At 39.9% G+C, this 17071-nt stretch overlaps 1 protein-coding gene across 1 annotated transcript in view; it reads right to left on the minus strand.

Annotated features, from left to right (window-relative positions):
• The window catches only part of RAD51B (RAD51 paralog B), a 646490-nt gene that overhangs the window by 56860 nt on the left and 572559 nt on the right, over window positions 1-17071 (minus strand). Inside the window, exon 9 of the mRNA XM_014591690.2 lies at window positions 4526-4629. Coding sequence (XP_014447176.1) covers window positions 4526-4629 — 104 coding nt within the window. The remainder of the gene's footprint in view (window positions 1-4525; window positions 4630-17071) is intronic.

A 17071-nucleotide genomic window follows, 5' to 3' on the forward strand; every position in this document is an offset into this window, starting at 1 on the left:
TGCTATAGGGCACATGCACTTGCCAGAAAGACAGAGAGAGAGACAGAGAGACAGAAAGTGAGAAATCACCCCCCAGGGGGGATGGCCATGCCGCAATCCCTTCTTTTCCATTCTCCTCTTGGGATCTTGGGCACACACGCACACATGTCCGGTGTGAGTTTAAGCTACCAGATCTGGAACTCGAACCGCAGTCAACTACATGGGACTCCAGTGACATAGCTAATACACCAACTGCTGGTCCCAACTTATCTATTCTCAATCTTGGCTGCACATTAGAATAATTTAGGGAGGCTTTACAAATAAAACAAACACTAATGTCTGGCCTCACCGAAGAGATACTGACTTATTGGTCAGGATGGGGCCCTGGCACTGACATTTTGTAAATGCTCCTGTGATGAGTTTGAGTGCAGTCAGACTTCAGGAGCCATGGATTTTAAGGTGATACTCACATCCCACTTTTCCTAAAAAGACTTAATGTGCCTCTGATGATTTTATGTTTCTTCAGATTCAAAGCAGCTACTGTTTTAGCCACTTACTAAATAATAAATCAAACACTGCCTAGTGACAGTACCCTAGTATTCATTTGTTCTTTAGCTCCTTCGATTATCTATGACTGAGTGGCTATGTTTGAATATGTGTATCATCTCCCATTTCAGACCAGAAGGACCTTGAGGAATCATATCTTTTACTTTGCATCTCATGCCACGCAGATGGTAGACCAAAACACACTTTTGATCATTTAAAACAAACAAACAAACAAACAAACTAAATCTAGTAGAAGCTATTTTAATTCTACCCTAAGAACATGTCTTTGGTAAGAATAAAAATGTCACAAAAGGGCGGGGCAGGATTGAAGCACAGTAAGAGTAAATAAATCAAATGGAAAAAAGCTAAATTAGTCGAAAAGAAAATGTTTCCCAGCTTCTTAAGAGTTTTGCTGTTTTTGTTGTTGTTGTTTGTTTTGTTTTTAAACTAACACTGAAGAAGAATAAATAAGAGAATTAACTTGGCTTGTGCTCTGATAAGAAGATTTCTTTGTTGGTTATATAATTTTACAAAGTTTCCAGAGTGTAAAGAAAATAATCAGCCAGGGAGGACTCCTTCCTTTGGACAATTCAGCTCCTGGGTTAATCTGCTCGAAGATCTGCTCAGCTTGACCTGATCCCCTTCCAGCCCTGTGATCTCAGATAAGCCTCACATTCAAGAGCCCTGGTGAAGAGCTCAATGTCATAGAAACAGGATAAAACATAATCCTCATTCCATAACCTTGATCCCTTGGTATAGGGGCCCCTGCTTATACATTGGGGGAAAAAAATCCAAAACCAAAAAAATTATACCTGTATCTTTGACTGGCTGGTGTCTCAGAGGTCTGACTATCCTAGAATAATCCAAGCATGTTCTCTTAACAAGTAGTATTATAAGAAAGTATAATTTAGTGCAATTATTTTAAAGGCTGGCTTTAAAGTATTGTTTTCTGCATATATTCCAGGAAATACTTACTTTCATATGACTTCTATACTTTGTCATGAAATAAGACCATAAGCAATACTTTAGTGAAGCGCTAAATACATTTTCTGCAAGACCAAGTCATCAAAGATATGTTTTCTATATCAAACTTTATCCTAGTTATTGGCTCAAATTTAACAACTGGTCCCAAAAGGCCAGCCTATTTCTACAGGTTAATTAATGTATGTTCCTTTGCCTGGGTTGCCCATTTTAACACGGGTCATATTTTACATTATTTTCTAGTTATGTTTGAAAACATGATGCAAAGGCATCTGCTCCTGATTGAGTAGTGATGATAGTAACAAGTTGTCCTTTGTAGATTAAGACAACACTACTGACCCATCTAATAGGATGTGAGTTGATAGACTATCACTGATCCATCCACACTTTGCTCCCAGTTCTTCTTGTGACCAGTGGCCTGCATGTGACCCTAGCCAAGAGCCAAGAGCCACCAACATCCTGTAGCCACCAAAGACACACAAAATAATACCATTTGTCCTTAGAGCCACTTACTGCTGACACCAACAAAATGGAAACATCTGGTTAATTTATTAAAACAAAGAAAAAAATGTGGCACTAACTTCTTTTTTACTTATAAATTCTAGTTGAAATTAGTAAAACTAGGATCTGGGAGCCTTGAAACTGTAATACAATATAAGTAGACCAAAATCACAAAATCAGTGTGTTATGGTAAAAATGCCATTTAAAATCTAAACAAGATATGGGGCCGGCAGGTGGCATGGTGGTTAAAGGCACTAGACCGCACATGGCCAACTGTGGTTTGAGTCCCAGACCTGGTGGCTTGCTTCCTCTCTCCCTCACTCTCGCTTTTTCTCACCCTGTCCCTCTCTGGTCAAATTAAAAATAAACAAATAAATAAATAAAGTTAAATAAATTCTTTAAAAAAAAATCTAAACATTAAGAGATCAGCAGTTTGTGTAATGGCTATGTCACTGAACTCCCATGTAGTTGACTGCCATTCTAGTCCCAGATCCGGTGGCTTAAAGTCACGCTAGGTGCATATGAATGTATGCCCAAGATCCTTCTTTAGAGGAGAATGAAAGAGAAGGGACTGTGGCGTGGTCAGCCCCCCTGGGGGGGGGGGGGTTTTTTTGCTTTTGGGGGGGTCCGCCCCCCGGGGGGGGGGGTGATTTCTTGCTTTCTGTCTCTTTATTTTTCTGGTGAGTGCACGTGCCCTATAGCAAAAACCTCTCCCCCAAAAATATGTTAAAAAAAAAAAAAAGAAAAAAATCTAAACAAGATAAACTACAAGTTTTCAAGGAGTGTGGTAAAGGATCTGTAAAAATTAATGAATAAACACTGATACACAAGGAATTCTACTTCCTCTAGCACAGTTCAGGTAGGAGTGCCCGACAATCCTTAATGCAACTCTGCAAACAGGGTTGATTTAATGTGATTTATTACCTAGTATACAAACCAAAGGCCATTAGGTTCATCAGGAACACTTTTGGATGTGTTCCACTATAAAGAGAAGTAATAGATTCAGAACCCAGGATACGTGAATTATCATGGAAAAGGCATCATTGAGGTAATGAGCATGCCAGGGCCCGAATGCTCAGGAATGTTGCCCTGAATGGAAACCAGCAGCTCCATCCTCAGAACATGGTTGACTCAACTGCCAAGCTGGAATGTTATTTATACAGTCCCAAGCAAGCTGAGAAGAATCCTCTGGTCTGCAACCAAGGGCTTTGGAAAGTTTGTCTAGAAGAGGCAAAGGCTCATGTCTGTTTTTAATGATTCCTGTCTCCTTGAAAAAGAGCCAGTTTACCTAATGCAGGTAAAGGCAATAATACCCCTTCAGCCATCTCCTCCAGAAAGGACCACCAGCATTGTATTTCATTCCTCTTTAATTAATAATCTGGATTTGTTATATATTTAGAAGGATGGGCAAACCTGGTTTCTGAATTTTATCCCATCTGAAAAATTAGAATAATCACCCCATCTTATTTTCTGCTTACAGGAGAGAGAGTGACTGAGTCTAGTCACACACAGGATAAAGTTGAAGTTAAACATTAAGAAAAAAGAAATGTCTTGATTACAAAACACTTCACCAAAGGGGTCAGACTGTGGTATCCCATGCTTTGGAGTGGGAAAAGGAGATTAAGAAAGGAGTAGGAAGCAGCCTTTCTGGATGGAAGATGGAAATTTTCACTTGAGTTCAGGATAGAAACTGTAAATAGGGAGCTCTGAGAAAGTCAGCTCCCTTTGGAGAGCTCCGTAGCATCATTCACTACTTTACATTACTGACTTACATGTTAATGTTAAAGCACCCAGTATGTGGGTAATGGTTTATTCACTTAGGAGGACCTCTCTGTCCTAAGTTTTGTTTGCTAGTTTTCTTTATTCATGATAAAGCATGGATGTACACATACAACTAAAAGAAAGACAGAGAAGAAAAGAAATATGAGCACCTTCCGCAGGGTCTGGTCATGCAATAATCCCCTTTCCTCCAGTCCTCCAGTCCTCCAGCCCTTGGGTATTTGTGCACTTGTCCAGTATGATTCAGACTAACCAGGCCAGGGTAGAACTATGGTTGCTATGCAGTATCTGGCTTTTCCTAAGCAGGGCACTACTACTGTGCCACAGGAGCCAGCCTAACTAAGGTTTTTGAAGCACAGGGACTTCAATAAAAAGCACAACCACTATTTAATTCATACTCAAATGATCTAGTCCCCAGCCATTATCATCCAAGTGAAATGATCATTTAGAGATAGAGAATTTGAGATCCTTGGACCTATGGTCTTTGGTGACTTAAAAATATCAGGAAGAATGCTAACTCAGTGGACCTATTCTTACATAATTTTTCCCTGTGTTGATTTGTCTCCCCACTCTCTTATAACTGTTGTTGGGGCAAGGAAGGGTATTGGTTTCCTTAAGGACCTTTCCAGTGCTGGCCCAGGACAGACAATGTAGCCAAGACTTTTAGAAGATGGTCAGATTGCTGGGTTCATCTTGTTCTCTAACTTTAAAGGTCAGAAAACACTGTCAAAGCACTCACTTGTCTTCTCTCTGAATCAAGGTACTGGAGAATCAGCCGGGTGTTCACACTGTGACTCCAGGTGTTTCCTAGTGCGGCTGTCAGACAGCTGGACCCAGAAGTCCCTGAAATGAAAAACCATGTTTATGGATGCCCTTTCTTATGATGATATTTCATATAAACAAAGCCCAGTTATTACTCATTGCTCAGAGACTACTGGGTGGCTCAGTTCACTACCATAGTGGTTGATGAATTAGAGGAGAAGATGGGTTAATAAATATAAAAGTAAAAAGAAAAACCAGCAAGGATTTTCTAGGCCTGAGTGAAAGTGACTACCACTAGGCCAAACAAAAATGGAATTACATATCAACAACAGGTCGTATTGCAAGGCAGCCTGAAGCCATTGCCAAAATCAAGCCACTCAATATTCATAGCAGAAAGGCAGAAAGGCGTGATGCTACTCCACAGAATAAGAGTTGCTGGGGCCAGCAGGTGGCGTAGTGGTTAAGGTGCTAGACTCCCACATGACCAACTGTGGTTCAAGTCCTGGACCTGGTGGCTTGAAAATCAGACTGGGTATGTATGCCCGAAATCCCAGAAGGAAAGTGGATTATAGCATGGCCATCCCCCCTGGGGGGTTATTTCTCACTTTCTTCTCACTGGCTTTCTCTATCTCTCTCTTTCCCAGTGAGTATATACATATATATATGTCCTTTGGCAAAAATCTTAAAAAGAAAAAAAGAATAAGAACTACTTAAGAAACAATCTTAGATGGGACCAGCAGTTAGCGTAATGGCTATGTCACTGGACTCCTATGTAGTTGACCGTGGTTTGAGTCCCGGACCCGGTGGCTTAAAACTCACACTGGGTGTGTGTACATGCCCAAGATCCCGAGAGAAGAACGGAGGAGAAGGGATTGCAGTGTGGCCATCTCCCCTGGGGGGTGATTTCTCGCTTTCTGTCTCTCTGTCTCTCTCTGTCTGTCTGGCGAGCACATGCGCCCTATAGCAAAAACCTCTTCAAAGAAAGAAAGAAAGAAAGAAAGAAAGAAAGAAAGAAAGAAAGAAAGAAAGAATCTTAGAGTTTTAAGACTCTTATCAAGCTAAATGATGGTGTATGCATATAAAATTCCATTCCTCTCCTGCCCCATGTATACACACACCCTGAAAAGGAATCTGGAAGATCTCAACATTTTATATCTAATCTGTTTTAGACATCCCTATTCCAAGAGAAACATTCTTTTACCTCCTAAGACTTTCCTATCTGAAAGGAAAGGATGTGAAGTAAACTTGATCCAGTTCCTAATCTACTCCTAATCTACTCCAAGTTGCACTTCAACTACTTTCTTACATTTTCAAAGCTTTCCCAATCTCTCTTGACATTACCAGGAGAAACTATTCTTGTTCCCCATCCCCTTCTTTCTCCTTAGAGGCAAGCCTCAAGTCCTTCTACTTAGAAGCCAGCTCCCACTATTAGATCTGGCACCTCCCTAGGTCTCCTCTGAATTCCTGTGCCCTCTTGGGCTCTATGCCATGGCAGGAATCATAGCCTTAGGAAGACGCAGCTGAACATCTAGTCTGCCTTGTCACCTCTATGTACTATCTCCTTTCAATGAGAAAACTAAGCACAGAGGGAAGGTCACTGAATTAGTTAAAACAAAATTAGGCCCTGAGTCTCTCATTTGTTGTTCCCTTACTGCATCATCTGATTGTAGCCCTCGCTGTGGAGTAGGAGTTGGTCGTCTTTTCCAGGCTAGGCACTTTGTGAAGTGGTCTACCAAATGTACATGACCTTAAGTGCCTGGACCAAAATGCTGCAGTAAAATAATGTGGTTTAGTGGTTCTTAGCCGGAAGTGATTTTGTTGGCAGTGTCTAACTGGGAATGCTACTAATGTCTGTAAGGTAGAGGCTGGCGATGGCACTAAACTTCCTACAATGGACAGGGAAGATCCCATAACAAAGAAGCATTAAGTCCAAAATATAACAGGGCTGAGGTTGAGAACCCTGGGACAGATTTCTCACTTTCTGTCTCTCTGTCTCTCTCTGTCTTTCTGGCAAGTGCACACGCCCTATAGCAAAAACCTCTCCAAAAAATAAAAAATAAAACACTTAAAAACAAACAAACAAACAAACAAATAAAATCCCTCACTCTATGCCTGGGGATAAAATACTAACATGCAGATACATTCTGGGCATTTGCCTCTACATCTCTTCCTGGCCTCATCTCTCTAAGTTCTCTCAGGATGGTCTCCCATGACCTCCTGACTTCTCTGTCCTCATCCTCCTTGACCTTTTGTCAACAGTTGATAAAGCTTCCTCCTTCCTGGCATCCAATATATTAGCCTCTTTTGCTTCCCCTTTTAGCACGTTGATTAATTACTCCTTTTCCTTCTCTGCCTTTGTCCTCTCAATCTTCTTAGTTGTCTGTAAATCTCAGAGAGTTCGGTATGACCAAATTTTAGCCTGTCTAATACCGAATGCCTTTAGTGGCTAGGAAGGTTATGTATGTTATTAAAGAGGTCAGGCAAAAACAAACAAAAACATACATATATAATAAAGAGGCCAGGAGTTGCATATTAATTTGTAGAAATTCTTTACTATCATCAAAAGATGTACTCCCATTTTTTCTCTTGATATACACAACCTTCTCAGTCTACCTTTTGTCATCCCCTCCTTTTTAATGACAAAGGGCCCATGTGTGGATACATGTGGGCATATATATTTGTCAAGCTGCCAGGCTGGGATTCAAACTGTCGTCAGGCATGGACAGGCATAGTATCCATCTCCCTATACACAGAGCTTAACCATCACACTACAGGGTCGGTCCCATTTTCTTTTTTTTGATAAAGACATGTGTATAGAGAAATATTTTTGGCTTTAAGAAAACCAACACTGCAGGAGAAATAATAAATACATTTACATTTTAAAAACTTTTTTGAAAATATTCATGATCATCCCATCCACCCATTTAAAGTATAAAATGCAACGACTTTTAATGTATTCAAATTATTTAACCACTATCAGTCAACTTCTGAACATTTCATCACTCTCAGAGAAATCCCATACTCCTATGCCATCAGCCCCTAGTGTTCCATTTCCTGCCTGACCTCTGCTCTAGGCAACCAGTAATCTATTCCTTATCTACAAATTCTGCAACTGACTTTTAATCTTCAAGTGTTAGGAGATAACAGGGGAGTCGAGGGGACTGTGGTGAATTATAGAATTCATCCAGGATCTCAAGGAGGCAGCCTCTGTTCAGCTCCATCTGTTGCCATGTGGCAATCCTAGTTCATAGTTAGCTACAAGTTTTGATTTTTAAAAAATTTTAAATTTATTTGTTTTACATTCATTTACGGAACATCATCACAGCATACAAAATGTGATAGTAATACTGGATTTTCTAATATTGGCTTAATGTTTGCATATTTAGGTTTTTAAAAACACATAAACATGTTTATGAGCCAGGTATACCTCATTCCCATCAAGTGTGCAGTGTCCGCTTCATATGGCATGGCCCACTATCGACAAGACTAACACTCTACCCCATGGAGTTGATTTTAAACTTTGCTCTCAACCTCTGACTTGTCTCAGCACTTCCATTTTCAATCACAAGCACTGCAGGACTGATACCTGTAAATTTTAGCACCATAAATTCAAGATCTCAGATCATGGTCCTATCTTCTCATATAAATTTATTCCTTCTTTGTCTCTTTCTTTGACTTTCCAGTCAATCTGGCATAAGATCTGTTTCCTTTTTAGATTTTTTTCTTCTTCCATATTCCTAACTTCCAATAAATGGTGAGGGCCTGCTGATTTAACTGCAAAGTCTCACCTACATCCATTTCCTACCCTCCGGTCCATCCTACCCACCCAATCCACATTAGCTTTCACCTGGGGATATCTGCTTTAGCTTTCTTACTGGCGTCCATACTACTGTCAGTTTCTCCCTGCTAAAGCCATCCTCTACTTTACTGCCTGGTTACCTTATCTGGGTACACATCTCCCTTCCACTCACAACCAACGTGCTCAAAAACTTTCAGTAATTCCCAAGTATTTTCAGAGAATTTCAGATTCTTAAAATTGGCATTCTAGGGCCTTCCACACTATGTATGCCTCTTTTTCACATTTTTCCCCCTGCATACCATTTCACATAGCCTTTTCTCCAATGTAATAACTTCTTTCCCATGTCTTCTCACTGGAATGACCCATGTCCACACGTCATCCCTGACTTCGGTGCCACTGCTAACATGCCAAAGTCTCTAACTGTCACAGAAATAATGTCTCCCTCCATTAAACTTCCATACTACCTTTGCTTTCTCACATTACTGCTACAGTCTATCCTGTGGAATATACATTTCTAAAAGCTCTTGGACAATGAACTTAAAGGATAGGTGAAGCAAAACATTTTTTAAATCCATGCATAGTTTTCTTACAGTATGCATTTTTCGTGAACTTCTTGAAAACCCCACATGTTATTTGTGTGCTTTTCTTATCACTATTAATATACAAGGGCCAAATCCACATCTGATTCATGCTGGCATGACTGAATCACTTAACAGAGGGTATGAAACGTAGTGGGCACTTATTTGTGATTAACTGACTTAAATCTTTCAAGCAAATTCTAAAAGCTATTAATGGTTCAGTTTGATGTCTACTAAGTGATAAGATGAAATGAGGATGTTTTTAAAGTTTGCTAAGAAAAAGCTACATGTGAATAATTCAGAACCGCTAATTAGTTAAGTATTCAAAACGTTTTTTGGGGGTAATAAAACTGTAGGAATTTCCCAGGTCTCAAAGATGATAAAGGATGTTTTTGAATGTCAAAGCCACATTTGGGCCAGTAGCAGTTATTTAAAATATGTCACTAAGCCAATGAGAACAGTATAAGAAAGTGCCCATATACTGGGCTATCTTCTGGACAGCCAAACTTGGGTCCTAACTAAGGGCTGTAAATACAAATGTCCACAGAAGTTTCCCGTGGAAATTTAAGCTTGTAAGCAACCTTAAGGAGTTGTATTTTCAGGAATGCTCACAAAGTTTTTTTTTTTTTCTTTTTTTTTGGAGAGATTTTTGCTATAAGGCACATGTGCTCGCCAGAAAGACAGAGAGACAGAAAGAAGAAAGTGAGAAATCACCCCCCAGGGGGGATGGCTACGCTGCAATCCCTTCTCCTCCATTCTCCTAGAGATCTTGGGTATGCACGCACATGCGCCCAGTGTGAATTTAAGCCACTGGGTCCGGGACTCGAACCACAGTGGACTACAAGGGAGTCCAGCGACATTGCCATTATGCTAACTGCTAGTCCTGAGGAATGCTCACAAATATTAAACCACCATAAAAGTAGTAACAGAAGGCCTTGGAAGTTAATGATAAAAGAATTTTTTTTAAGTACTATATGCCAGGCACAACATAAGTCCTTTGTATAGAAAAGACTTACACTTTGCTTGAGCTTCATATGTTAGTTATATCTTGTTTGAGCCTTACAAAAACCCTAAGAGGTAGATAATATTATCATCCCTATTGACAGACTGATCACATGGTTTGCTAATGATAAGGCCAGGGTTTGAAACCAGTTGAGTTTCAACCACTATTCCAATGTGCCTGTCTGAACTCACCATGACTCTAAAGTGAAATAATCTTTTACTCTGCCAGCTCACACGAGCCCTGAGGAAGGGCTTGAAAGGACCAAAGACCAATCTCTGGGACAACAGTGATGGAGATCTGTTGTGAGCATCTTATCATTCATCTGAACTCTGCATGTCACTCAGGCTCCACACTCAGCTTCCTTTGTTTTGATGTACAGTGATAACCCAGGGCAAAGGGTTTCCAGAAAGATAGCACAAGCCCTGGCTCGGCGAGATATTTAACTTTGCTCAACTAGCCCAGCAGTCAGAGTCACACAAATCAGGTGGCCTAGAATGGATCCTCTTTAGTTAAAGGCTTAAAAATCTGGTCAGGATGGGAAAGTTATTTCACTTAATGGGTCCCTGAATATAGGAAAACAATTGTAGGGTGATTATGCTTGCAGGACTACTTGAGTGAGGGAGTTGGCGAAGCTGTTAGTTATTATATAAAATTTTGACCTTATTTTCAGTTAGCAAGCTTAGTGCTTTCTTAATGTCTTTTGACATTTAAGCATTCCTATGAGAGGGATGACATAAATAATCATTACTGCTGTTTATGAGAAATTTAAGAGAGGAGGAATCTATTTACTGGCTTTTCAGAAAGGGTGATTTCCTGCCCAATGACCTAATTGGTCAGGAAATAGATAAGTGAATCGCCTCTACACTTATTTTAAGCGGAAGTTCTAAAAATTGGGGCACTCCCTCCCTTTCTTCTTTTTGATTATTGTGATGGTTAGACCTGCCAAGGTAGTATGACTTCATTGTCTGGAATTTGGTTGATTCCAATACAAATGAAAATTCAAATAAATGAATGGGACTTTGAAAATATTTTCACAATTAGAGTTTTTTCACAGGGTTGAGTGTGCAGAAATATCTGAGTAACAACAAAGAGCAAAGCTGATTTATTTACCTCGAAGTCAGGGCTCTCTGACAAAGATTGTGGGAACACTGACTCCCTACTCTCTTAGAAACTCTTTTAGGTAAGTCAAAGCATGTTCTCTTTCTGTGATTGCTCAACCATCTGTAAAATGAGAATAATAATTCTTGCCTCCAGGCAATCGAAGGTCCTTGGTGACCCTTAGATGAAGATACTTGATATGTATAAATGACAGGAACAATGATGACTAAACACTGAAGATGAAATTATAGGGACAAAGAAATTAAACCACCATCTTCTATGGTTTTGTTGTTCTGCTAATAATGAGGCAAGATAGTAAAGTTTAGTAATGAAGTTAAAAAAAACAATATGTGGATTCTAGAGTATCTTTCATACTACTATCTTTTGGATCCAATTCCCTACTCCTTCAGAGTGGGAGCTGATTATGAAGGCAAATTCCTCACAAGGCCAGGAGCTATCTCCTTGCTCTGTGCATATAAGGTGTAGCTCTTGTGTGCTCAGACTAGAGAGGAATAAGCAGGTTGCTATGTAGCCTTGACTTCCAAAATAGTAATGGGTCTCTGGTACCAACCTGTGCCAGTACTTAGAAAGGGCCAGTTGGGGAACCTTTAATAAAAAAGTTCCTTCTCTGGAAACATTTCAGTTTATGACTCCCATGCTAAGCATTTCTGAGAGGTCAAATTGACTCTCTAGTGCATAACAGAGAAGTGTTTGCCCTGTAGCAAAAGGGTCAACTTTAAAAAAAGAGATGTTTTCTTTTCTTTTTTTTTTTTTTTTAGTGGAAAAAAAAAGCATATTCTCTCAGAATAGGAACAGAAGGGAAGAAAAAGCTCATGGCCTTACAGAACTGGATAAACTGGATATATGGTCTCACCTGTGCCTTCTGATGAAAGGCAACTTAATGTGTCTAGAAAGAGAAAATTTTAAAAAAGGAATAAATATACCAACAAATGTTTTCAGGACAGAAATAAATCCAGGGAAGGAGATAGTATATTACCATTGGAAGTGACACTCTCTAGTCTCTTATCCTCACATCCTGAAGCATGTTCTATGTAATGCATGTGTGTCTATAGTTTAGCTGCTGGCTACAAGGCAGGCCCCTGCAGGTCTATTTCTGACTCAATTTCTGGCTTTTAATAACATCAGATGGGAGAGGAGGCCTAGGGTAACAAAGAAAATCAGAGTAGACCTTCATAATAACCAGTTACATCACTTTGCTAAGCCTCAGTTTCCTTATTCACAAGAAAACATTTTCGAGGAACCAGCAGTTAGCATAATGGCTATGTCGCTGGACTCCCATGTGTTTGACCGTGGTTCGCGTCCTGGACCCGGTGGCTTAAAACTCACGCCAGGCATGTGTGCGTGCGTGCCCAAGATCCTGAGAGGAGAATGGAGGAGAAGGGATTGTGGCGTGGCCATCCCCCCTGGGGGGGTGATTTCTCGCTTTCTGTCTCTCTGTCTGGCGAGCGCACGCGCCCTGTAGCAAAAACCTCTCAAACAAAACAAAACAAAACAAAACAAGAAAACATTTCAAAATGCTCTCAAAAGTTCCTGCCTGGGGACCAGCATTTAGTGTAATGGCTATGTCGCTGGACTCCCACGTAGTCGGCCGCGGTTCGCATCCCGGACCCGGTGGCTTAAAACTCATGCCGGGCACGTGTGAGTGCATGCCCAAGATCCCGAGAGGAGAATGGAGGAGAAGGGATTGCGGCATGGCATCCCCCTGGGGGGGAGATTTCTTGCTTTCTGTCTCTCTGTCTCTCTCTGTCTGTCCGGCGAGCGCACATGCCCTATAGTGAAAACCTTTCCAAAAAAAAAAAAAAAAAGTTCCTGCCTGTACGAAAAACTTCTTAGTTTATGGTATTTTCATGACAAGAAATTTGTTCTTCCTTCAGCACCTCTTTTTCCAGGAAGTTTGAGAATGGTCTGCTCCACATGTTGTATTTGAATTGCTGTGGCCTACCAACACCCATTTATGCCCATAGAGAATGCAGACATGTGGCCCTTTTCCTGATGGCATGTTTCTCTCCAGACCAGGGCTTTTCTTAGTCTATTCTACTTAATAAAACTTATGATGGGTAGACATGTGTTGGCGGGTAGGCAACTCCCAGCAAACACAACTTCATAATAACAAAAAAGATGGGAGGTTGAATGAGTAGGATTAGAAGGGGATTATCATCTTTTAAATTCAGTTTCTCCTGTCTAAAATGAGACCCATGGGAAGTTGCAGGGCTTCAGCATATCTTTTTTATTGTGTCATTCATTCAAACTGGGGAAGTGACTGAGAATCTTAGTTACCTCCAATAGAAAGATGAAGTAGGTAAATAATTTAGATCTGCCTTTTCCTAAATTTCCTAAAGTAGTCTAAGTTACTTCTGTTGATAAATCATTAGCTCTTGTTCTATACAATGTAGAAAGACAGAATTTCAGTAACCAAAGTTGAAGAGGATAAAGGGTCTATGAAAGAAAGAGGGAGCTTGCCTAGGGTAAGCTATTTCTAGAATAAAGATTCAAGATGACCTACGAGGACTCAAGGCAAAAGTATCACATAAAAGGAATGGGGATAGGCTCAGACATTTATCCTCCAGCAAACTTAATTTCCTAGGGGGTTTGTGGTTCACTAACTGAACCTGTAAACCAGCCATATTTAGTGTGTATTGTACTTCCTCAGGTCTCTAAAACTGACTATGGTCTGTAGGTCAAGCTCCAACGGAAGTGATATTTTTGACCTAGCTCTATAAATAGAGCACTGGAAAAAACACATCAGCTGCAATGGTCCAGGGACCACACGCTATCTATTAAGTGACCGTAGTATCTCTGCTGCCATTTTAGATGAGGGAGAAAAAAAAAATATTTATAATCTTTTGAGCTTTGAGATTCTCAAAATACTTTCAAGTGTTAGTCTTCTTTCAGATTTACCAAGTAAAGGATCTGAGGCATAAAACCATGTAACCATATAAAACTGTCTCACCTAATACCACATGCCCACTGAGGGAAGTATTAGGCTTGGTAAAAATAAGGCTGCTTAATTTTGGTAAAGCAGAAAATTTCACTCCCAACATCTCTTGGATAGAAGTGAAAGGGGTCATACAGTCCAAGGTCTTCACTTGCACACTCAGGCTGACCCACATCTCAGTAAAACTCATTACTAAGGAAGGTAAGAAATGTAAAGCCAAAGACAGAAAAGGTGGGGCAACAGAACCTTTGGAATGCATGGGTGAGGAATGGATTAATCCTCTACAGCTGAGGTGGAGCAGAAGCAGGGGTTAGTTAATCACCAGGATAAAGGCTGGTATGCATCAACACAAATCACTCAAACAACTCCATTTTTTAAAATGGATTTTTTTGTATGGGAAGAAAATACTTTCTCAGCATCTTAAGAGGATCATATGTTATCATCTAACCAGTACACTTTAGAAAATAAAATAAGGGCATGTGAATAATTACATTGGGATAATAGAGATAAATGAGACTGTTCTGAGCACCGAAGTGTATGATGGCCCTACAGGGATACCATGTAGGAACTGTGGAGAATCGGGGTGAGGATGCTCACTCTGAAAGAAAAGAGTCAGTATGGAAACCATCCTATTTGTCAACCAGACATTTCTGTAGGGGATACTTCATAGAGCTCTCTGCTATGTTTGCAGTGACAATCATCGAGGCCCTCAAAAATAAGTAGGGCAACAATAGTGGGCTTGAGAAGATCGGAACTAGAGTGTGAATAGAAAAAAGCAATCTTTCCACTAGCTCAGCTCTCAGCACTCCCCAAAAGGTCACGTGCCTGAACCTTTTCTCCAACACTGCTTTCGTTCTGTTACGTTATTTCAGGGGGAAGAAAATCCTGGATGGTGACTCACTATAACTAAGTCTTTTGACTCTTGAAAAGAACTTTTTAGTTAAAATGAATTCACTCATCACAGTAAACACATACATTCCTTAAGGGATGAAACTAGCAAAATGAAACAGAAAACAAAAACTCAATCACTGAAAGAAATCTGAGGTATTTTCTTTTTGAATTTAGGTTTCATTCAAAGTAAGCCAGGAAGATGTTAACATGAAATTTTTGTTCATCTGTTTGTTTCCATAATGTGTTCTATCTGCTTATTGTGAATTCTGCAAATCACACCAATCAGTTGTTAAGTTTTTTCTGTTCCCACTGTAAACTCTAAAGCAGCAGGGCACAAGAGCTCAAATCTAGAAAGTCTTGTGAATTACATATATATATATATATATATATATATATATATATACACACACACACACACATATATATATATATATATGTACACACACATATATATTCATTATCTCATTTTTTTTAACCACATGATATTTGGTTCAAGTGACACTGGGGGAGGCAGAAGGAATACAGCTGTTTATTCTGATCTCAGTAGGTCATATCTCTGGTTGTTAGAGAAAAAATTCCCCCTCAGATGTGTGTATTCAGCCAACTGCCTTTAGAAAGAGCTGGAAAGGGTAAAAAGTAGACTTTTTTTTTTTAATCAGTCATTCTTCCTGGGGAGACTTAAACTACAGTGAAGTGTATTTGTTATCTTTACATATTCAAAGAATCAGTCTGGGCAATGAGAAAGCTCATTTGACTGAAAAGCAAGGCAACTTACCTATAGCCCTGTGGTTTGCCTCCGAGAAATTAGTTCATCAAGCAAACCCAGGACCCGGAGACAATGCTTTCCCCAAAAGCTTTGCTGGTGCATAATAAAGTCTGGGGTAAGCTTACTCTTGCCTCAGGCCTATACTGATCACTGGGTCTGTGCAAGCAGTAAGGTCATAAGAAAAAAATAAATGCTATTATAAGGAAATATGTTTTAGAAGAAAAACATTTCTGTAAAAACATCAGTGGTTTAAAAAAACATTAATGTAAAAAGACATTTTAACTAAATGCAATGTCTAATCCTGGACTGCATCCTGGAAAAAATTGCCATAGAGGACATTACTGGGACACCTGGCAAAGTTTGAACAGTGCCGGCATATTAGATAATAATGTTGTATCAATGCTAATTTCCTGGGTGAGATCATTGCATTTGGTTATGTAAGAGAAATTCTTTTTCTTAGGAAATAAAATGCTGAAACAGTTAGGGATAAAGGATCATGATATCTATAACTTGCTCTCAAATGGTTCTGCAAGGATATAATCATGTTATAAAAATATATTGGAAATAACACTACATAAAAGAGAGAACACAAATGTGGGAAAATGCTCACAATCTAGGTAAAGGGTATGTGGGAAATCCTTATGCTTTTCTTGGAATTTTTCTATACGTTTAAACTCTTTTTCAAAAAAAAAAAAAAAAAAAAGAAGGGGAGGGAAATTTAAAAAGAAATTTTGGAAGAGAGGAAGAAAATTTAAAAATAAATTGTGCAAATGTAGGTTGGCTCATCCTGAAAGATAATGTGGATCACTGATATGAAATCAGGACATTTGATGGAGTCTTTGGAAAAATGACTAGGGCCTTGTTTCATACATGTGCCCATGTATCCGAATCACTGTCTCCCTATCACTATTGACAGAGAGAGAAATAAGCACCCTCAACAGGGTCTAATGTTACAACCCTTCCCCCCCAAGCCTTTCCTAGTCGGATAAAATCCTGGGAACACTTGCATGCATCTGGCATGTACAAGTCAACCAGAGACCTGAACTCTAATCTTTCATATGGTTTGCTGCTCTGCAGAGCAGCATGCTACAACTGCACCACCACAGGTGGCCCACCAGGTTCACTTAAAAAAAAAAAAAAAAAAAGGCAAAAAAGCAGAACCCTGGGCTGGTCCCATTTCACAGTGGTTAAGGGAACTAGATGCCACATGGCTGACCATGATTGGAGCTTGGTCCCCTGCAGGTTGAAAAACACGCAGAACCCTGGGCTGGTCCCATTTCACAGTGGTTAAGGGAACTAGATGCCACATGGCTGACCATGATTGGAGCTTGGTCCCCTGCAGGTTGAAAAACACACCAGGTATGTGTGCATACATGCCCCAAATCCTGACAGGAAGAAGGAATGGAGGAAAAGAATTAAGATGCAGGGCCGG

The sequence above is a fragment of the Tupaia chinensis genome, unplaced genomic scaffold, assembly GCF_000334495.1.
Source record: "Tupaia chinensis unplaced genomic scaffold, TupChi_1.0 Scaffold000609_1, whole genome shotgun sequence".
NCBI lineage: Eukaryota > Metazoa > Chordata > Mammalia > Scandentia > Tupaiidae > Tupaia > Tupaia belangeri.